The following is a 23693-nucleotide window of genomic DNA, read 5'->3' as shown; positions in this document are numbered from 1 at the left end:
AGAGAAGAAGTATGTGTCAGATTGCGGATACCGTTCATTTCAGTTGTCTTGGTATCCATGTGGTGGCCCGCCTTCAACCCTTAAGGTTACTAATTCGATTCTAAGGGAAATGAATTTTAGATAGAGGTACTATTGGCATTAGGTTATTTATTAATTAAATAATTATTAAACTCTATTTCCATATTTTACAAAACTGACAATAGTTTGCACAAGGATAGATTCACAGGTTCTTGCACATTGTTATTTGATAACGCTGAACTATACAGGGTGAGTTTCTACTGAGCGTGTTTACTTCACCAGTAGGTTCTACTTACTAAAAGGAACAAAAAAGGTCCTGTAAACCCGTGTCCAATTTTCAACCGTTTGGCTGTAATAGGGGATTTTGTGTTTTTCTTATTTTATTTGACTTTGCTCCACAATTTATGTAATAAAAACTTAACCAATTACTTTAGAGAGTTATAGTTGAAATCATTGGAAAGAATATTAAATATGCTATAAATCAAAGGTTTCATTCAACAATTATACCATTACATAGTCCATGTTATGTCCAAAATAAAGTAAAAATTGCAATAAATTAATTAACTACGATAATTTTCAAGAGCCCACTTTGATACATAAACCTGCATCCATGCAATGTTTAAATGCATAAAAAAACTTGGCCATTTCATAATCTTTCAAATGATATGCTGTTCAATACTATTATTGATATAAAGGCCCATAGTTTTAAGTTGGCATATAACCAACCCAATGAAATACAATATATGTTCGGTTTTTATTCAGTGGCCATTATTAAATTGGTTTCCATCCTTATATATTGGGTTTATTCAATTTCCTGGGTTATTGGGATCCATATAATATTTTGTAATAACGATTGCTTTTCACACAATAGAACTTCACACATAACTGAATTTTCTATTACAACTCGCAATATTGGATTAAGAAAGTTTACAATGTTGGTGCACGCCTGTTATAAATAATTTTAAATCTCTTCTTTTGTCTAAAGTCAACATTTTTTTGCGAAAGCCTGCTCGACATTCATTAAAACCGTCTTTGGCTAAACTTCTTTAGGCGTAAAACCAACATTTCCATAAAACAAGGTTGTTTTACGTTTCATGTTGCATATTCATGGAAGATTGTGGTCTAATTTATGCAATTTTCAAAACACTGATTATTTAACATTTCTTTGTTTCTCTGACTTTGGATCAAGAGCTAAAATCTCCGATTAAGCTTTGCTAATGGTGCATTAGAAGCATTTGAAATTTCCCTAAATCCATCTAATTTTATTTCACGTTTATATATCAACCAATTTTTTTGATGTGCTATCTTAAAATGGTGGTTTTAATTAATTTTCGGAGCAAAGGTTTCAACGAAAATCTTCAAAATTGTTCTATTTTTTATACATCTTAAGGGGCCTTACAAAATAGTCAACAGAAATTATAAATATGTCCATTTATTTACATCAAATGCATATTAATTTACTGTATTAAATAATGTTTGTGTTTTATATAGCAACTATGGAACTGATCTGGGTCATAGTTCCAATAATTTCAGATCGATTGTGTAAAAATACCACCAAGCATGAAGCCACAAATTCCCCCAATATCAGTTCATATGATATCTAATGTGTGACAGACAATAAATACCTTTAACTGGGGAGCCAGCTGGTCTAGAGATAGAGTACGGGACTTTGGTCCTTGAGTTCCCGTGTTCAAATCCTGCCAATCCCCAACGAGTCTCAGTGATAATGCTGCAACCCCTATCCTGAAACATAGACGAACCTAGCACTCTAGGACCGAACAACCCTTTCAAAACAGTCAACTGCAATATGTTTAAAATTACCTAGCTTTTCTTATATTATTACTTCTCTATGGTGCTCTTCTTACACATTTTTTTATGTTCCAGACTGCATGCAAGGTGGAAACGCATTCGTGTAGACATGCTCTGAAACCGGCCAACAAAGAAAAGAACCAGAACCCCAAGTGCATTCCTTGTAAGTAACCATGTTTTAACATTTTCTCGAAGCTATAGGGGTAATTTCTTGTAGTGGTAACAAAGTTTAGTGTAAGTCGAATGTGTTTAGGTACTAGCCTGATTTGAAAACTATTGAATGAAATCCATGGTAAAATTCTCTTTTATTTCCGATGTTATCTAGATACCTACATGTTAAAGCTTATTTTAATTTAGAAATAGAAGGAACTTTAAGCTCCGCTAAAGCGATACTCAGCTTCCAGGCTTAAGAGAGCAAATAACTACCTTACGCATAAGGGTTGCCAAATTGCTCCCACATTGCTCCCTATTCCATTACAACGGCTGAGTACTGGATGACGCTTCTAGTGACCAAGGTCACAAATAATACACTAAATCATCTGTCAACTTTAATGACGAAGACACATTAAGCCTGTTATTAGTTCATGATAGTGTCATGCTGCAGCCATCTACTGAGATTCCACAAGTACTTTCACAAACCCTAATAATAAATTTTAAATTGTGTTTGATAGTAATTGTTTTATGTAGCACAGTTTCAATTAGCTAATTATTGAAATATTTAAACAATAGTTATTCGAGTAACTAATGTAGCCGAGACACTTTGCAGCCGCTTCTATAATATTAATAGGCAAGCATGTTTCTTTAAAGAGTGAAAATTTAAAAACGTACGTTTTCAGGAAAAGCACCTTGCAAATTTGTTTTCCCTTTTTTCAAAACTTTTATTATTTTTTTATTTCATTAACATTTGAAGTTTCATAAAATGTCCATTGTAACGCAATATCTTTTTTTAAAGAGCATCTTTAGTAGAAAAACACAAAATCCTGTCACGACCATAACGGACGTTTAAATGAATATTAAAAATGGTTAATATTATTTTTATAACTATGTTTTGCTATAAACTAATTTGCTTTTATGACCATTATAAAATAAAAAGGTCACTGAGCTTTTGGTTCCTTTTTTGTAAGTTTAATAACCACTGATGACATAAAATATGGCTTCATATATTTTGGCATGAATAATTAGTCTAAAAACAGCGTGAAAGTTGGAAAATGTACCCTAGGGACACGTCATGGTCGTGAATTTCGAGACTTTAAAAAAGGAAAAAAATACCTAGAACCTATTTAAAACCAAATAAATGTGTGTAACATGTTGCCTCCGTCCCAAAAAATATTAAAACACATAATAATATACTACAAATCCAGTATCTACGAAGTAAAAGGCCAGGGACATGAAAACGTACGTTTTTAAATTTTCACTCTAAAACCTCTTTCCTCTGCTCGTGAGCATCGCAGGGAAAATCTACGCATACTGTTGGAAAGATATTTTCATGTGGATGTGGATCTCTTCATAAATTTATATAGACCCAAAAAAGAGCACAAAAAATTAATTAAAAATGAAAAAAATGAACATGGGTCATTATGTGTTGCCATGCTGGTGACAAAATAACAACACAATATAAACAGAAAATCAAAACGAATAGAAGAAATTACTTGTTTTATTTACAACGTTACATATTTTTAGTCGAGTTTTCACTGGACGACCTCTAGTATAAATAATTAGTCTAAACAAGACGTTTAAGGTTAGTTTAATCCAAGCCTTGGACGAAAATAGAATAGCAGAAAAATCGTAGTATCAAAATGTAAAAGGCTGTGAAACCATGCATCAGCTGATTGTAGTTGTAACCTTAAAGTTTTGCCATCGTATTTTCAAGCGTTAAAAAAAAACACATTATAAAAACACACTGTTTTGTGTTGTTTGTTTGAAATACAGGAGTGAGTAAAATGAGTGCGGCAAAAGTAAGTAAATGCAGCAATAAGCTACCGTGCGTGATATAATCAGTGCAAGGAAGCCTGCTTTGTCAGGCAGCTATAGGAAAATAAATCTTTGTTTTGAAATTTTGTAATTGCCTTAGGCTGCATGCTACCTTTACAAAATGAAGGGGGCTATCCCTAGATTTTTTTATTTAAATTACCTTATTTCAGATATTTTCTACATATATCACACAATCTTTTTTTTAGATTAACCTAATACGTGCAAACTAGATTTTGTATACATTTTATATTCCTAAGTATAAACTACACCAAACAATAAATAAGTATAGACAAGGTTTTTATTACCTCTTGGATGGTGCTTTGCTCTAAATACGTCGCAAATTACTGTAGAGAAGAATATGTTTGTGCAAAATACATCACGTTGTATTCATAGCTTTTATCAATCTGTTATCACGCTGTGGTTAGTGTTCGAATCTCGTAAACATAAAGGGTGACAGGGTAGGTCTCCAATGCGATTAAAACTTAATTTATTTTAAGAGATCCCTACCCTTATATCGCCACAATAACTTTGAAAAAGAATTATCGTGCAAGCTCAAAAGTTTCATTGTTTAGATAAACTTCCACAAACGTTTTGTTTCACAGATATAAAATAAATACAAAGTTTATCGCCTTGAATGTGATCAGCTTCAAAGAATGACAAATATCGCTGGTATTCCATGCTGTAAATATTTTACGATAAAAGCAACTGCCTTACTTGACTTGAACAATTCTCCTAAATGTTCTGACATAAATGTAGCGTAAAAGCGCTTTTATGCAAGCCAATCTAATTATAGCTCCTTTAAAACACAAAGACCAAAGTGATTTAGGTAAACAGAGTTTAACGGCATTTCGCAAAATTTCTTTGTTGGATCAGACAGTGGAAATCTCTAAAAATAGCTTATAGCTAGTTCTTTTATGGGAAAACATCTTCAATGAGACTGTTTAATAGGAAGTTTGGTTTATTCATGATTGGATCATTAGCAGCCTGGTAGGAAAAACGATTTTGCATCACTTTTGGTCAAGTCAACATCCTGTTTCAACAATGATGATTTTTTATATCCAATTATAACTATTAAATACAATTACCGATAGTATAGATGTGGATAATTCACCAAATGAATCCATCCAAAAATTCAAGATCAACTATTCAATTCTGATAAAGAAAAAAATTATTTTTTTAAATTTAAGTTTTTACCAATGATGACTCTGGTTGTGTGTACAGTCACAGTAGTGTCTACCAACAACATAACCAATACATCACTGTCCAGTCCCGTGTGTACCACAGACTGAGGTAATTAACCTGTTGTCAATCACCAGTGATGACTCTGGTTGTGTGTACAGTCACAGTAGTGTCTACCAACAACATGACCAATACATCACTGTCCAGTCCTGTGTGTACCACAGACTGAGGTAATTAACCTGTTGTCAATCACCAGTGATGACTCTGGTTGTGTGTACAGTCACAGTAGTGTCTACCAACAACATGACCAATACATCACTGTCCAGTCCTGTGTGTACCACAGACTGAGGTAATTAACCTGTTGTCAATCACCAGTGATGACTCTGGTTGTGTGTACAATCACAGTAGTGTCTACCAACAACGTATCCAATACATCACTGTCCAGTCCTGTGTGTACCACAGACTGAGGTAATTAACCTGTTGTCAATCACCAGTGATGACTCTGGTTGTGTGTACAATCACAGTAGTGTCTACCAACAACGTATCCAATACATCACTGTCCAGTCTTGTGTGTACCACAGACTGAGGTAATTAACCTGTTGTCAATCACCAGTGATGACTCTGGTTGTGTGTACAGTCACAGTAGTGTCTACCAACAACGTATCCAATACATCACTGTCCAGTCCCGTGTGTACCACAGACTGAGGTAATTAACCTGTTGTCAATCACCAGTGATGACTCTGGTTGTGTGTACAGTCAGAGTAGTGTCTACCAACAACTTGACCAATACATCACTGTCCAGTCCTGTGTGTACCACAGACTGAGGTAATTAACCTGTTGTCAATCACCAGTGATGACTCTGGTTGTGTGTACAATCACAGTAGTGTCTACCAACAACGTATCCAATACATCACTGTCCAGTCCTGTGTGTACCACAGACTGAGGTAATTAACCTGTTGTCAATCACCAGTGATGACTCTGGTTGTGTGTACAATCACAGTAGTGTCTACCAACAACGTATCCAATACATCACTGTCCAGTCTTGTGTGTACCACAGACTGAGGTAATTAACCTGTTGTCAATCACCAGTGATGACTCTGGTTGTGTGTACAGTCACAGTAGTGTCTACCAACAACTTGACCAATACATCACTGTCCAGTCCCGTGTGTACCACAGACTGAGGTAATTAACCTGTTGTCAATCGCCAGTGATGACTCTGGTTGTGTGTACAGTCACAGTAGTGTCTACCAACAACATGACCAATACATCACTGTCCAGTCCCGTGTGTACCACAGACTGAGGTAATTAACCTGTTGTCAATCACCAGTGATGACTCTGGTTGTGTGTACAATCACAGTAGTGTCTACCAACAACTTGACCAATACATCACTGTCCAGTCCTGTGTGTACCACAGACTGAGGTAATTAACCTGTTGTCAATCACCAGTGATGACTCTGGTTGTGTGTACAATCACAGTAGTGTCTACCAACAACGTATCCAATACATCACTGTCCAGTCCCGTGTGTACCACAGACTGAGGTAATTAACCTGTTGTCAATCACCAGTGATGACTCTGGTTGTGTGTACAATCACAGTAGTGTCTACCAACAACGTATCCAATACATCACTGTCCAGTCCCGTGTGTACCACAGACTGAGGTAATTAACCTGTTGTCAATCACCAGTGATGACTCTGGTTGTGTGTACAATCACAGTAGTGTCTACCAACAACTTGACCAATACATCACTGTCCAGTCCCGTGTGTACCACAGACTGAGGTAATTAACCTGTTGTCAATCACCAGTGATGACTCTGGTTGTGTGTACAGTCACAGTAGTGTCTACCAACAACTTGACCAATACATCACTGTCCAGTCCCGTGTGTACCACAGACTGAGGTAATTAACCTGTTGTCAATCACCAGTGATGACTCTGGTTGTGTGTACAGTCACAGTAGTGTCTACCAACAACATGACCAATACATCACTGTCCAGTCATGTGTGTACGATTGGCTGATTATTTCTTTAATAATATAGAATTCAATGTAGTAAATTATTCTCGTTTTTAAGCAAATTATTACAATCCAGCAGAACTTTGCGTTTGTTAATTTTTTAAACGTTAAACAGGTTTTTTTGGTAGGTTTACGACAGCGAGGTTTGTTGTGATATCTGAAATGTGTTGGCTTTCACTAATTACTCTACCGTAAGGTGTAAGCATCAGTTAGTCTCATGATTAGAATCAAATCGGGTTATTTACTGGCGCATTGAACCGTTGAACACAATCTAGATACAGAATTTGAACTGCAAACCTTGCTGTGATTTACGGTGTTTTTATGTGACAAATGTGTTAAATCAAATAAAACACTACAGTTTTTTTTACTCAGTTGTTGATTGTGTATATAAGACCTTCATAGGGTTTTTTCTTAAAATATTCCTTCTACCTAACTTTAAGTTTGACAAAATATCTATGGTTAAACCTTTATATATATTTATACTTGAATTTAAAATATGTATGATTAAATTTGACTGCAAAAATAACCACAAGTGAAAATATATATATTAATGTCAAACAAATCAAATCAAATCAAAAATCACTTTATTCAGCTTGAGAAATATACAGGGATACATGATGATTGGTAGGAATAGTATTCCACCGAACTGCAAGTCCGTGCTCTAGGGAAGAGCTCTTACCATCAGGAAATATGTGTTGTTTATTGTATACCAAAAGGTAAACCAAGGCCCTTGAAAAAAAAACCCACATTACAAGGAGTGCTGAATCAGAATTAGTGAAAATAATTGTTCAACAATATTTCAATACATATGTTTGATCAAAACTATTTCCTACAGTTACCCAACAATGTACATGTTCTCTCACTGATTTGAGAAAGCAAAGTACTCGCTTATGAGTATGGAAATACATTAACGTATTGTGTGTTCTTAATACATTTAACTTATATATTTTAATACGTTTTATAGTTGAAAATATGTTTTTCATTGGCAGTTTATTATAGTTTCAATTATTTTACCTGTATGGATGCATTTCTAACACATTGTTTTTTTTTCTTTCGTTGCTGCTTTGTTATCAATTAGGATTAATTTCACTTGTTCACACACCATTAAGGAATTTAATTTTGGTGTATTGATGAAGTTGAATAACATTTTTAACTAACATATTTTTATTTTGTTTCAGATGATTACAATCGTGTTGTGTTAGATAAATCGCCTGACATGCCAGATTCTGACTATGTTAATGCTTCCTATGTAGATGTAAGTAACTTATTCAAATTCTATGTTTTATCCATCAATATGCTTAGGATTACTCTGATTTTTGACCGCTAAAATTAAATATTTTTAATGTAAAACAATGTTCTTTTCAATTTGTTACATTAGCTACTTAAATATTTAATGGATGTTTTTAATTAACTGTACTGCATTAATCAAATATTAGAGATGTTCGTTTCGTAGTCATATTTCCTTTTTCTCTAAGATGGTGGTTCATAAAATTATATCGTATTTTTCCCTAATTAACTAAAAAACGTGAAATTTCAAACAAATATTATCATCTTAAGTCAGCATATTTTAAAATCTAGTTTGGTACAGTCAGGGCTGTAAGGATACTAATAATTGTATTAAACCAATTCTAACGAGAAATCTAAAAAAAGTTTTGCAAACTTGTCTTGTATTTTTTATATTAGAGACGGTTTATTAAATACTAAGATAGCTTATATTTGTTTAGTTGCAGATTATTTTCATCATAAAGGAATTATATGGATGAAGGTCGTAGTGAATTTTGTGGATTTTTAATGCATATTAGTGAATTTTTTTTTACAACCTTACGTAAATTCATTTTTATGTTATTTTTGGATATAGTTTAGTTTTAATAAAGTTAAATTATTATAATATTATAATATAATTTTTTTCAATTAAAATAATGAAATTACGAGGGTGGTTTTTAAAGTAAGGGCTGTTATTGCGTAGCCTTCAGTCACTTGACGACATCTCAGCTACAGAGTTGCAAAAGATGTCATTCTGTTCACAAAATGATGCCATTAAGCAGGACCCCAGCTAAAAATTGTTATAGGGGGGGGGGCAAGTCCTAAATTTAGTGTAAGTATGTGGCCAGGAGCCTTAATTGTAGCAGGGTACAAGTGAACTACGGGTTTATACGCAAAAATCGGCCTTTACTTTAAAAAACTGCCCTCATAACATAAAAAAACAAAGTATAAAGTTAAAAGGATGTTTAGGATTTTGTACATGGAAGTATTAGGCTTAAGGTTACGTCACTGCTTACCATATAGTTATGATTATTAATTGTGTTTAAGTAATATTTTCCCCCTTTCAAAACAAAATAATAACTAAAGAATATGAGTTTAATGAACTGAGGAAGATTTAAAGGAATTTATAGAGAAAAGAAAACTGTATAGAAAGAAAAATAAATTAAAATTGATCAGACAACCTACACAGTAAATTAAATCCAAGCGTGGCTTTGAATAATTGAAAAGTACTTGGAGAGGAAGATGTCGTTGAAAAGTTTTTATCTCGTTTTATTGGACTGTGATATAATCAAAGTTATACAGACTTTTTATTACTTGGTTATGGATAAATTGTGTTTTGTTATCTAATTTAAACTTTAGATCTCTTGAACTAAAGTTTTTTTACTTTTAAAGTAAGCATATTTTATATAAAATAACAGAAAAATAAGATTTTCTTAAAAATGGCCTGAACGAGGTTGATAAAAATTTTGTATGTTGTAGCCCTTCATATTCTGAACAAAATGGTACGACTCCCATTTCTATAAAAATTACGGTTCGAAAGTTATTGTAAATTATATTATTTTCCCATAAAATAACGAAAAATAGGATTTTAGAAAAATACCGGTTTTGATTTAACGTAGTATGTTATGGCCCTTATAATTCTAAAAAATAGTAGCCTTACAACACCCCATTGCTGAAACAATTAGGGTTCAAAATTTATTGCAACTTTTGTGATTTTTAACTATAAAATATCATATTTACTCTCACCGCTTACCCATGATAAAGGTTGTGTTGACAAGCTTATGAGAGAAAGTATGTATCAGAATCCTGATATCGTTTATTTCCATTGTGTTGGTTTTTGCATCTAATCTAATCTAAACCTGTTTTATATGTTTTCAGGTATGAGATTTTAGTTTAAATTTCATCAGTTTGTAGTTTTTAGCGAATTTCCCATATAGGGAATAAGCTATTACCGTAGTACTCATGGTATGACCTGGACGAGGGACCGATTTTTTTTTTCATTTTGAGGTCCCTAGAGGCCAAAAACACCATCCGTTCAAATTCATATATATATATATATATTTATATATTTATATATATATATATATATATGTGTCCGTCAGCACGATAACTCGAGCAAAAATGATCCGATTTTGATGAAATTTGGTACAAAAGTGTAAACCTACGTTTATTCGAACGAGTTCGCGATCCAGCATGATCAGACCATGGGAACGGGGGTTTACGGGGGGTTTTATGGGGTAAAAATAGGTTTTTCACATTTTTGACCCAAGAAACATAAAATTTGGCAATTTCTTTCCAAACCATTTTGTAGAGCTTAAAAAAACAAATAATTTAGTATATTGAAGCGTTATTATGCGCCTAATGGTTACGGAGAAAATTCCAAAAAATTGTAAATTTAAAATTCCCATGTTATTCTTATGGAGAATAAGTAAATTGTTGTAGTTTGCTTGTTTATGAACATATTTTGATCAAATTTGGAAAATGTTTTTATTTCTTACTAACTATTAACGTTTTACAAAAAAAAAAACAGTTTTACCCTCCCTGATACAGCAAACCTAAGTACTAGTTAAACTAATTCTATTTAAATAGAGAATAAATGTTATATTTTTAAGTAGACATTTCAGTGTAAATCCAATCAGTCAAATGGAAATTCGCTTAGTCTGCAGGTTTGCTGCGGCGGGGGTATTTTATTTTTATTTTGTATTTAATAATACGACAAGCTCTATTAATTTCACTCAGTAGGACTCAGGCAAAGGTAAAACTAGTCTATATAATTAATACGCTACATGAAACTTTGTCGGTTGAACTCCTCCGCCATTTCTTAACCGATTTTATCCATTGACGTCTCATTGGAAAGAGCGTGTCGCGTAGATTTGCAAACTGGCCTTACATTTTTGAAAAAGCCCCTTGGGCTCTGCCCCAGTGGCTTTGAAAGTTCCCATGTTATCCTTATGAAGAACATAATTGTTTACATTTTGATCAGCTGTATAATTTAATTGCTGTTATTTATTTTTCAATTCAATGAAACGCATTGAGTACATTTATTTACTATTTGAGTTTGTGTAAACATAACCCCCAAGACGGATCGTGTTAGTATGGTTGTATCTTAAATTTGTGTATTTATCGTTGTTTTGTGTCGCTATGACGGATCGAGTTAGCATGATTGTAACTTAAATTTGTGCATTTATCGTTGTTTTGTCTAGCTATAATTTGTTTATTTGTTGTTTTTCCTTTTAAATGCCTCCGACGCGACGACAACGAAACATAGACAAGAGGCGTAATCGTGATAACGACCGCAGCTACAGAACAGTGACGCGTAAAGGGAGTTATTATACATCGATGGTAATATAGGATTAACTCATCACATTCAGCACCTGACCCTGGACAATCTCAACTAGGTAACAAATGCTCCCTAACACTACCCCAAAACGACTTTTCATTCTCAATTGGCCCTCTATCAATAACCTGTATTGCCTGTACAACGAGGCACTTTGAGAAGGAGAAAATCGGCCGGAATGCTTTAGGTTTATCAATAACGAAGATAAATATGATCTGAGTTACACACCGGTAATCTTTGAGTTGACTCTTTTAAACTCATTGTAAATATGACTGTTATTCATTTTGAAATAACTCCTGTAATACTTTGCAATTGCTCGAATTCGAGCAACATGTACACTAGTATAGTATTATTACTTGACATGTTACCATAAAATGTTTCCTTTTCTGCTCTTTAACTACCTCATCTATGTTGCAGAGTTTACTTAAGCCAAACGCGTACATCGTAACTCAAGGTCCAACGGAGGCGACTGTGTGCGACTTCTGGCGGATGATTTGGCAAGAAAAAGCCAGTTGTATAGTGATGCTGACGAAAACTTTCGACTTTATCAAAGTAAGAACCAATTAAAACTAGGAAAATAAAAGACTTTTTACTCATAATTAAAATCGATAACTAAATTTCTCGTTTTGTTCTGAAAGTTTAACAATCTGTGTCCTTACCGACTTATTTGGACGTTGTCACTTGTTTACTCAGTTAAGTTTATCAAATGTAAGTGTATACCAACAAAACAATCCCTACACATCATCCAACTTTTGTTGAAAATGTTTCACAAACTTAACTTACAGCTTTGACAACTTGTAGTCGATTGACCATTGAACTAACCGTTTAAAACTGTACCAAAATATTTAAATATCTCCCTTTTTTGGCTAAGTAGGTGTTGAAAACCATTTTACAAATATAGAGTTATTTGCAATGACATAGCGCCCTTTATACAAGGCCGTGGCATTGATGTGTGGCAACACCGCACCAACCGGCTTATTTCCATGGTTGTAAATATGTAATAACAAATGTGTAAAAAATCTAGTACAGCAGCTGTTTTGGTTTGCCAATAGAGCGGTGTGTTTTTGCCACTATTGTCACCGAAGTCTAGTATATGAGGCCTTTGATATGAGAAATTTGGTCTAAGAGTGTTTTAGACAAGCACTGCAAATAAAAAAAAAATATTTATAAAACTTTTAATTGTTCCTGTACACGATATTATTTCTATATCTGTTTAGCTGATGTAAAAAAATTATATGTATATATGGCAACAAATGGTATATAAATAGAAGTGGTGATAAACATTTGCTCTTTGGCTTCACATTGGCAATTTTGAGTCGTTTATAATTGTATTTGCGATCATTTATTTAGAGACACACTTAATCTAATTTTCATCTCTATCTTTCCAAAGTATATAAATGTCTTATACATGGAACCTCAATGAGAAGACTCTCGATAACATGTGACCCTAGATAAAAAAAATCATTTTCAAACACACTTGTTTTTATACGACTCTTTAGTTCTCTTTAGTTAATCTGTTGACCTTATTTTTTAATGTATTACTAACTACAATGAAATAAAATATATAATATCATGTATTTTGTTAGAAAAACTGACGTGTCATATGTTTACTGGTGATGTATCACAATTATGTAAATTCTATGTGACAAATAAACATTTCATTTCATTTCAGTTACGGTGTTGCAAACCTTAATAAGAAGTCAACCATGTTAACTAGTCTTATTTGATCATCCTCATATGAGACATGTTTTGAAATTCTACTGTATTACTGTATATAGTCAATGTTAATAATTTACCCTGATATATATCGTGCAATGTATAATTTTTACAGGTCATGTGTATGCAGTACTGGCCGTCTGCAAAAGTTAGTAATGAGAACTATGGAGACTTAAATATTTCTGTGAAAAAAGAAGAAGAACTTGCAAACTTTCATGTACGAACAATCAGAGTCGTGTACAAAATGGGAACGGTGAGTTGAACTATTTGCGCTTAATAAACCAAATACTCTTGTATATATCATAAGTAATGAGTTAATGACATTGTAATGGTTGACTTAGTGGATGGAAAGCAAGACTTGTCCTGAAGGCTCATGTTGCCATATACAGTCATTGTTCGTGAATTTCCCATAGGGGGCAGTTTAAGGGGGAGTTCACCCACTACTTTTTTACTTAAAGTTTGTTGCAGATGATTGATGTTTTGGCAAACCTCAGCTGTTGAGCTATTGTTTTAAAGGTAGAATCAAGTGGAGGGGATAGGTTTCTTCCCCTAACACCGCCTAGATTTTGTGAACGGAGTTTAACACGTTCGCTACTGCAATAGTACGAAATTTTCCATTCACATGGACCAGCGACGCACATATGCGACGGCCGGTTTCCACCCATGGACTGCCGTCGCATATATGCGACGGCTAGTCACATTAAAATAGACTATATAGTGGTTTAAATTACCTTGTTACTGTCAAAACGATCCTTTGTAGTTAGTAAGACTACAGCTGTTTCGTGCTGCGAATGGAGCACATCATCAGGTCAGAAGAATGTCAAGTAGTCTTCATATTCCTCGCAGTGGAGTTCGTCAAAAGTTTAATAATAAATAGAGAACAAAACACATAACACACGGAAACACGAAACATTTAATATTGGTCGACCAGACGACGGTAACAACACACGTGATACGGCGCCGGTTGAGGGTGAGTCGCGACTGTCACGTGCCGTCGGCGCCGTATCACGTGTGTTGTTACCGTCGTCTGGTCGACCAATATTAAATGTTTCGTGTTTCCGTGTGTTATGTGTTTTGTTCTCTATTTATTATTAAACTTTTGACGAACTCCACTGCGAGGAATATGAAGACTACTTGACATTCTTCTGACCTGATGATGTGCTCCATTCGCAGCACGAAACAGCTGTAGTCTTACTAACTACAAAGGATCGTTTTGACAGTAACAAGGTAATTTAAACCACTATATAGTTAATTCAGACGATCCAGAGGCCATTCCACCATAAAATAGACTGCCGACGCATATTTGCGTCGGGGTTCTAATGTTATTAAAATGCTGATATCTTTGTAGTGGTCTATTTGAAGGCACTGAATTCCCTGCAGTGGTCTACAGAGATGTCTGACGCACAACTGCGTCGCTTGGTCTGTGGATATGATGATTGGTGATGTCATATAATAGTTGGAAAAACTGGTCTTTACTTTTCTGCATCACTATGCAGTATGTATGCTGCATTATTCTATGTAGCTTATATATTTGTTCAGTTATAAACTGTTCTTGAATAATCTGTTTATTTTTTACTTTCTTTCACCTTAAAACACAAAAAAATGAACTGTCGCATATATGCGACGTTTAGTCTATTTCAAGAAAACTATGATAATTTTCATTATTGTCTTCGCTGTAGACCGGGCGTCGCAAATATGCAACATTACAAAAGGTTATAAAAAATACAAATAAACAAAAATAATTTATTTACAAACACCATTGTAGCGTATTACAATGTAAATGATCGTTGTTTTACAGGTTTTTGCCCGTGGTCTGTGTGTACTGTTATCCAAGTGACAGTCGGTCTATGTGTAAGATTCAAATGTATACCTCGGTCTGTGGCAATGACCGCGGCGTCGCATATATGCGACGCTCAGTAGCGAACGTGTTAAGACCTAGACCCTGGAGGTCAGGGCCAATTTATTTTTTTGTTTTGACGCCACCAGAGACCAACAACACAATTGGTTGATTGTTATACAGTATATGAAAATCCAACCAGATAAATGGAAATTGGATTTTCTGCAGTTTTGCTGCAGCAGGGGTGTTTAAAGCAATATGTTATGACTTATTGATCATTCACAGTCCACAGGTTTATGATCATTTAGAGGGAGATTCCACAGAGAGATGATCTCTCTGTTTTGGAGAAAATTTCTTCACTAAAGCCATAATTTAATTTTGCACTGATTAATTGAAAGCCACAAACATTAATAGCATTTTGAATTCTAGAATAAGGAGGATTACCACAGCTAGATTACCTTGAAGAAGTGTAGGTAGGTCGTAAACATACAGACACGGTGCACACAAAATTTCGTCCCTTGGGGGACTTAGTCCAGTGTGGATAAAGTGGTAGAGTTTACAAAAAATATTTAAATAAATTTGTAAGACACGCAAATAATAAGGTACTCCTCAAACCATGTTAAAGAGGAATTATGTTTTTTTTTTACTCACTGTATTATTTGTGAAAACAAGTTATTTTAAAACATTTTACAAAATGTGGATGTAAACAAGTTTCTATAGGAAAAAACCCCAATAAATCTATATTCCTCAACTACGCCGTCAAATGTCACTGGTATTGAAACTTGTTTTGTTTGTATTCAAACCTCTGGAAGAATGAAGACTCTGAAGTTAACAAAGCCATTCTTTGTTCGTCTTGAAAACTTGTTGATTTTCATTCTAGTAAAACTATTGTCAATATTTAATTGGTAAATTCAGTTTTAATTCATTTTGTAATTTACCTAAATTATTGTCTTGGTTTTATATCAAACAAATTAAAAATATAACTCACTAGAGGAGTAAATTTTATGGATTACAGATTCTAAGCTGATTTGCACTATAACTATTATTTCGTACACAATCAGTTAAAGCTATTTTATGGTTAGGTATCTACAATACATGTGCTGAAGGGCTAAAATAGCTCTTTTCACCCAATTGCTGGATAGAGCCTTCCTTTATAATCAGAAGGGCACATGGTTCAATTCCATTAAAAGTCAGAATCCTTTTGGTTCTAAATTGGATTAGTTGTCCTGATCATTATAGTTTTACTTTCTCCCCCATAGTACATAGTACATATTATATGAAGCAGGTTTATCAGGGACGTACGGTCAACCTTTTGATTACCAGGGAAGCAATATCCACTCATCTACCCAGATATATTTCTAGATTTGACCATTGACTATTGGATAAACAAATTGTCCAATTTACACAGTTTCTGTTTGCTGCAGGAGGAAGAACAGGAGAGAACTCTCCTACAGTTCCATTACACAGAGTGGCCGTGCCACACGTGTCCGTTCTCAAACGCCATCCTAGAGTTCCGGAGGAGAATGAGAGCGGTCGTCGGTTCCTACAGGACTGCGCGAGAGGGTCCGATAGTGGTGCACTGCAAGTAAGTGTCTAAAAATCGGACTATTCCTTAATGCTCCTAAGTTCAGGCATAGATAAGTAAGGTACAGAGGAAACATTCAATGGTACATTTAAGTGGTGTCTAGCCGTAGTGCTGGTGACTAGGAGACATTTCAATACCACCTCCTGGCCCTCGTGTACTACAGCGCTCATGGTGAAAGAAGGCCCTTGTGCTATACAAATTTCTGCACAGTGCTCACCGCTTAAGCTTTTCCTAGCTCAGCACAAGTTTTGCACAACATACCAGAGCTGAAAGCACAGGGTCCTCTTTAATAGTCTTTATACCTGCGTTTTAGGGATATGGCCTTGGGGGAAGGTGTTTAGGACGGGCAGTCATTATGTGTTGACTGTGGAAAAAACATCTGAGTTTACTGAATGTTAATTTGTAAATTAAGGGAACATCTTATCCTTATCCAAGCTTTTCCTCAGAATAAGAGTACCGAGCACCACATTACCACTTTCAGTTTAGCCAGTTAATAATTTAATTCACTTAAATAGATCCTTTATTGTGTAAAAAATGTTTCATCCTTAGGAATATCAAGGACAAGTTTTTCTGAATATAATTATTATTAGCTAGTTTTGGGCTAACGCTACTTTGTAATACTTTCAGCTTATTATTAATGAAAAGAAGACCTAAAAGATTAATGGTTCAGTATGCAAAATGCAACTGCAAGATGATGTTTAGTTTTCTTTTAATATCTCATGCTTTGCCTAAAAATGAGTACTGCCCCAACTTTCAATGCCTTCAGTTTGTTCACCTTCGTTAAATGTTGGGTATTCAAAATGGAATAAATAATATAAATGTAATCGATATAATTTATAATGTTTCAGTGATGGTGGTGGAAGATCTGGTGTGTTTTTGTCAATAGATGCAAACTTAGAACTGAAAGAAGAGGAAGATGCATTTGATATTTTTGGATACCTCAAAATGCTACGCCAATCAAGAAAAGGCATGGTTGAAACCCTGGTAAATTTCTCCTTCTTATTATTTTTGGTGTTCTTGTTTGGTCATACTTTTTCAAACAGACACAAATCATAAGTCAAATCAAATTATCTATAATTTAAAAAAGAGAATCTTTTTATAAAAAAGAATCATAAAATTAGGAGACATATTTCATTCAAAATCTTCTACTTTATCAGATGCCTGAGAGTATTTGTTTTTGTTAGGTGAATGGTAAAAATTTGCATTACCTACTGATTTTATTGAAACTGTAAATATAGATTGTTTGATCTGATTTAATAAGAGTATGTATATAGGGTACCGTATACGATTTATTCATTTGTTTTTCAGGAACAGTACAAATTTATCTACGACACATTAGAAGAATATGTAGTTTGCGGAGTTTCGTGGTTCCCTGTGAAGGAACTGTCACAGAGATTGAAACAGAAATCCATGAAAGATCCTGTTACCAAGCTCAATGAGTACCAGAGAGAATATCAGGTAATGTTCATGTCATTTTTGGAATTCGGAATGTACAACAACACTTAGAGATCAAAACTATGAACAAGAGTTTTTCTAAGCCAACGCAACAGGTGCATATTGCAAGAGGATTATGACCAGACGCCAGGCAATGAAATAAATGATCGAGGTCTACACAAGTACTGTTAAAAACTATGACATATACTTTTCATGATTTTACCACATAATTCAATATTATATCAGTTTGCATTTGGTGGTTGGTTAATGGCTTTATTTTTTACAAAAAATTACAGTCACTTGCCGAGACGTGTTTAATTGATGATTATGAAACGCATAAACTTTGTCTTTACTAAATAAGAGGTAGAATGCCTAGTGGTTGTACCGTCTCAAACTTTAGTGTGAGATATACATTTTTTATCTTTGGTATATCCACAAAAGTTAAAGAGGTCTCCACTGACTTTCCAAAAGCTGAAACTTTTACTATTATTTTTTACAAAATTCTTCTCTCACAGACACAAAAATATCCAAATTCCTCCCTATATGTATGCTACCTAATACATCACTACTATGGCCAATATCAGCAATCCTTTTAGTCAAATTCATTAATTACCTACTGAAAGTCCTGTATTCAAAGACAGTTTTGTGATACCTGCACCCTTTTGATTGAATACACTAAATTAAAAGAAAACCTATTTGATGGAATAGTTTTTGAAAAAATTATCATTTGTTTCAACCACATCTATCTTACAATGATAATTTTTCTGTTTCAGCAAATATGCAAGCAAACGCCACGTTTCACCATAGGTGATTGTGCTGGTGGTCATAGAGCAGACAACAGAATGAAAAACCGAGACGTTCTGATAGTGCCTCGTGAGTTAACTCTCTTAAGATTATATAGGCTTTTACTAACCTTTATGTATCCTAGTGAATTTCATTTAGAATGTGACACTCACACTGTAGCAAATAATGTTTAAGAATCTGAACATACTTAATTTAGAATAAGACTCATAAGTAGGTAGGTGATAAAAGTGGTGAATAATTATTTGATTAAGTGCATGAACAGTTTAAATTAAATGCTGATATTATGGTACTGAGCTAGAGATACAACTGGAAGTTGCGCTGAATATATTATTTTGACCTAACCTACATGTAATTGTGTCTACTTTGGTTCAATAAACGAGTTATTGAGTTATGGGAGAATTGGGAGATGTTAGTCGCCATTTGTACTAGTACACAGGCCCACTTTTATAAATGGGCAGACTATGGGCATATGCTCAGGGGCGCAGGTGGGTTAGGGGCGCCAGTGGTTTAGGGGCGTCGGTGGTTTAGGGGCGCCCGCTGATTCCCTTAGTAGGTGACAACATTTGACAAGGTCTAGCTAGATTTTCTAGCAGAGTTGCCATGTAAGGGCTACCTCCAGTTGTATTTCTAGGTCAGTGTCCTTTTGATAACGAAAAATATTTTCTTTCCAGCTGACAATTTCCGACCATACTTGACATCATTCCAAGGCAACACCTTCACTGACTACATCAACGCTGTTTTTGTAGACGTGAGTATGCAATTCCAGTTGTATGTTTCATAAGTAACTTTGCTTTTCAAGAAAACTTTTTCAACAAAAAGCCATGCATTTTGAAACTTAACTCTTACTCTGCTCACTTCCTTTTAGAGGACTCATAGTATAATGGAAAGTTTCTTAGCATAGGTACAAAAAATGTTGTTGTCTTATTAGAAGTTATTATGTGTTCAATGTTATATATTTTTCAATCAACACAACTGTATGAAACAACTCTGACTCTGTGTATATCTTAGTTGCCATTTATATGAAAGCTTTATACAAACTAAGCATTGTAAATTGAGTCACGTTGATGTGGTGTAATGCATCGTCTGCACAGTGAAGTGTTTAGCAGACAACTACAAAAGCAATGATCCATCAAACATATAAATCAATAGGGTGGACAAAAAATATGGGGAAATAAACTTTGTAGTGGTTTGACTATTATAGATGGCTATAAATGTGATATCTAATATGCAAAGTTCAAACAGCTTCAACATGGGATGGAAAGTCTAGTTGTATAGTTCTATCTGTAGTGAAGGACAATAAATTTGATTTGTTCTGTTCCAGGGCTACACAAAGCCCAGAGAGTACATAGTAACAGAGTGGCCCCTGAAACACACCCTGGGTGACATCTGGTCAGTCGTTTATGACTACGAGTGTTCTGCTGTGGTCGTGCTGTGTGTACCACCTCCTAACTCTGTGAGTATGGCATTTGGGATTCATTTAAAAACTGTAATGTTTAGCATACCATCCCTCTGGGAAGTGTACAAGTATATGAACAGTATCTGGCCAGGCTGTAGGGAACATTTAAATATGACCGAATTTTTCTGGGAGTCAAAGAGAAGTAAAGTACAGAGGAAACAGGCTTATGGGACGTGAAGTTTCAGCTCTAGTATGTTACGCTAGAAATATACTTGTGACAAGCAAGGAAGAGCCCGAGTGGCAAGCACTGTGCGTAAATTCCTGTTAAACAGGGAACAGGGTCTTCCTCCACCGTGAGCATTGTAGTACATGATGGTGCGAGGGGTGGTGTTGGACTTTACCCTAGACACCAGCAACTGTGCTAGGCATCATTTAAGTGTACCATTGAATGTTTCTTCTTCTGTACTTTACTTCTCTGTGGGGTAGGCAAATAAAAACACAATTTCTGTTTTAAATATCCTTACAAAATAACCTCAAATCAATCGATACATTTACCTAAATATCAAAATACAAGATAATTTTGTAAGATTATTTGATTCTTTAATACTTTGAAGAGATGGACGACTTAATCTAGCAAATAAACATTTTACAGTAAAAAGAATTTAAAAATTAAAATTTGATTTAGTAAAATATATTTTCTATATAGCCAAGTAAGTATTTTAAACTCTGTGGAGTGTTATTTTAAATCTTCACCTAAATAGATTTAATTGATTTTCTACTATTTTAATTCACACTTTTGGTTTACCAACTGCACTATCTAATACCTATTTAATTTTGTTTCCAATAGCAAGATTACCCTCCATTCTGGCCAGAGGGGAGACATTCTAAGAAGTACGGTCCAGTGTTCACAATTGACCACATCTCCCATAATCACTACAGCAACATCAAAACTTGGGTCTTCAGGATCAACAAGAAGGTATGACAACATGCATGGCTCCATCTCTTTGTGGTTTTTCAATCTCACTATTTTTTTAGACAGATAATTTGAAAAGTTTTTATTGTAGTAGTAAGTTTGTCAGTTTTATTTGCAAATGGATGGAGATTAAAAGTTTGGTAATATTCTTTCAACTCAAAAAATGAGCCGTCACTTCACTAAGCTGCATGATTCCTACTAATCCTATCAAAAATCTTGTAAGAGTCTGTTGACTGATTTCAAGAACTGGCACTGCAACATACAAAAGGTGCCCAAGTGTGTGTACAAGTACCACAACCAACCTTCTGTTGTTGTGTGCCTTCTGTTTGAACTGGAAAAATTGAAAATACAATCATTCAGTACCATTCCTCATCATATGACACATAGGGTAAATCTCCAAACTCACTTTACAGTCTTAAATAATGGATGCAATGCAAGTTACCAAATAATGTGAGGTGTTGTCTTTGAAGCATGCTCATTTCACTTTTGAAAAACTCATTCTGACTCAACAAAATTGGTCTTTTAAAAACATTCTGTATCTACGGTGCTTAGAGGTGAATTGTTACAGTTCCCCCCTCTCACCTGTGCTTTCGTCTGTTTATTTCCTAAATGCATTTTCAACATGTTTAATGCTATAGTTGTCAATTTTATAGTTAGTCAAAATCTTCCAAGACAAATATTTCTAAAATCAAAGCATGTTATTTTTTATGTAACAAGTGATTTTTTGTATTGTTTTGCATGGTGTTGTAGCTTTGCTTGATTGTTGCATGTTAGTGTTTAGGTTCTGGATATCATCCTGCATTCACTCTACCTGGCGAGGAACATCGGAGGGTAAGTTAATAGCTTAGTAAATAGCTAAGGGCTGGCCTTAAGTGGTTCGGGGCCAGTAACATTCAGAGTGGGGTCCCTATTACCAAAGTAGTATTGCAACAATACCAACAAAAATCTTAATGTATAATATTAGTATTTATACACCCCTCTTTTTATTTTTCCGTAATTGAGAAAAATTCTCAGACTTTTACTAATTTTTTATTTTGCACCAAGCTCAGGGCTTCCTAAGGTGTGGGGCCCTGTGCGGGTGCAAATTTAGCACGTTCCTAAAGGCTGGCTCTGAAAGTAAGCTCAAAGTGAGCTTTGTTTCAAGATGTACCTTTAACTGTTGATATAACTAGACATACCATTCCCATAAAAGTTGCTGCCAGTTTTTAACCGAAAATGGACGTCGTAGAAGTGAGGAAGATCACCGACAAGATTGTACTGATTTTCGCTTTATGTGTGGATATTTTAATCGTGTAAAACTGGTAGGATGAAATTTGTAAGCTAGCATCTTTCATGTCATTTCAACTATTTCAGTTACAAAAAATAAGTTAGCACAATCTATACTGGCTTACTCAACTTTTCCTTTTTTTCTACTGTAAGATATAAAGTGTTGAATCAGGGGACACTAAAGATAGAAGAGATTAAGCCAGTAAACCTATTGTGTGACAACACTATATGACAGCAACCATTTTGTAAACTCTTTCTCTATCTCTACACTTGACAAAGTCCCCTAGGGAATAAAATATTGAGTGTTTTCTGATGTATTTATGGCTTGCCTGTACTTCTCCTAAGGTAAGGCCGGGGCCACACTCATCTTATCTCGCTGAATTTTTTCCACGGGCGTTACCCGTGGGTTTGAGAGATACATTACGGTATAGGGGCAGGCCACACTAGAGTAAAAACGTACCAGCGAGACTGACAAATGGAATTGCACGTGTATTCTCTACTAACATTCCATGGGCGTTGCACGTAAAACTAGTCGCGGGGCATTGCGGCTTATGGGAGTGAACACACTCATCTTATCTCGCTGAACTTTTTCCACGGACGTTTCTAGTTTTAACCTGTATAGAGAGCGTGGAAGGGGGGGGGAGTGTGTATCACGGACACGGACGATTTTTATTGCCAGTGTGGCATGCTCTATCAGTCTCACTGGTTTGCCCGAAAAACCTATCTCGTAAGACAAGTGTGGCCACGGTCAAACTGTTTCACATGCGTCACACGTGAAAACGGAAAAAAACAGTCTCGCTGGTTGAAAATTACAAGTGTGGCCCCGGCCTAAGCTAGCTTCTATCCCTTTTATCCCGACCTAGATGAGCCATTCCTTGAAGAAAACTAACCAACTGTAAGTTCAAGAACTTTGATGTTCCTAAATGCTGGTTGTCAAAGTCCTTAAACTGTTTTGCTATGGTGACCAGTTTGACTGTTTTAACATCCTGCCACTAACCTTTAAGACCTTTCTGTAAAGATTAAAGCAGATCATCACTTTAAGATAAACACTTGACATTGAATAAGTTCTACAATGGTAAAAGACTTCCATTTAGCA

The 23693-nt window shown here is 34.9% G+C and overlaps 1 protein-coding gene across 1 annotated transcript in view; it reads left to right on the top strand.

Moving 5' to 3' along the window:
* LOC128997672 (receptor-type tyrosine-protein phosphatase kappa-like) overlaps positions 1-23693 on the top strand; it is a 186640-nt gene that overhangs the window by 161165 nt on the left and 1782 nt on the right. The window contains exons 3-13 of the mRNA XM_054423318.1: positions 1903-1990; positions 8165-8241; positions 12004-12138; positions 13418-13555; positions 16564-16724; positions 17573-17708; positions 18033-18182; positions 18932-19031; positions 19634-19710; positions 20284-20415; positions 21206-21334. Coding sequence (XP_054279293.1) covers positions 1903-1990; positions 8165-8241; positions 12004-12138; positions 13418-13555; positions 16564-16724; positions 17573-17708; positions 18033-18182; positions 18932-19031; positions 19634-19710; positions 20284-20415; positions 21206-21334 — 1323 coding nt within the window. The remainder of the gene's footprint in view (positions 1-1902; positions 1991-8164; positions 8242-12003; positions 12139-13417; positions 13556-16563; positions 16725-17572; positions 17709-18032; positions 18183-18931; positions 19032-19633; positions 19711-20283; positions 20416-21205; positions 21335-23693) is intronic.

Source organism: Macrosteles quadrilineatus, unplaced genomic scaffold (genome assembly GCF_028750875.1).
Source record: "Macrosteles quadrilineatus isolate MER2022 unplaced genomic scaffold, UCM_ALF_1.0 Scaffold_6__1_contigs__length_79288215, whole genome shotgun sequence".
Taxonomy (NCBI): Eukaryota; Metazoa; Arthropoda; class Insecta; order Hemiptera; family Cicadellidae; genus Macrosteles; species Macrosteles quadrilineatus.
This window is presented reverse-complemented; position numbering and strand designations above follow the sequence as displayed.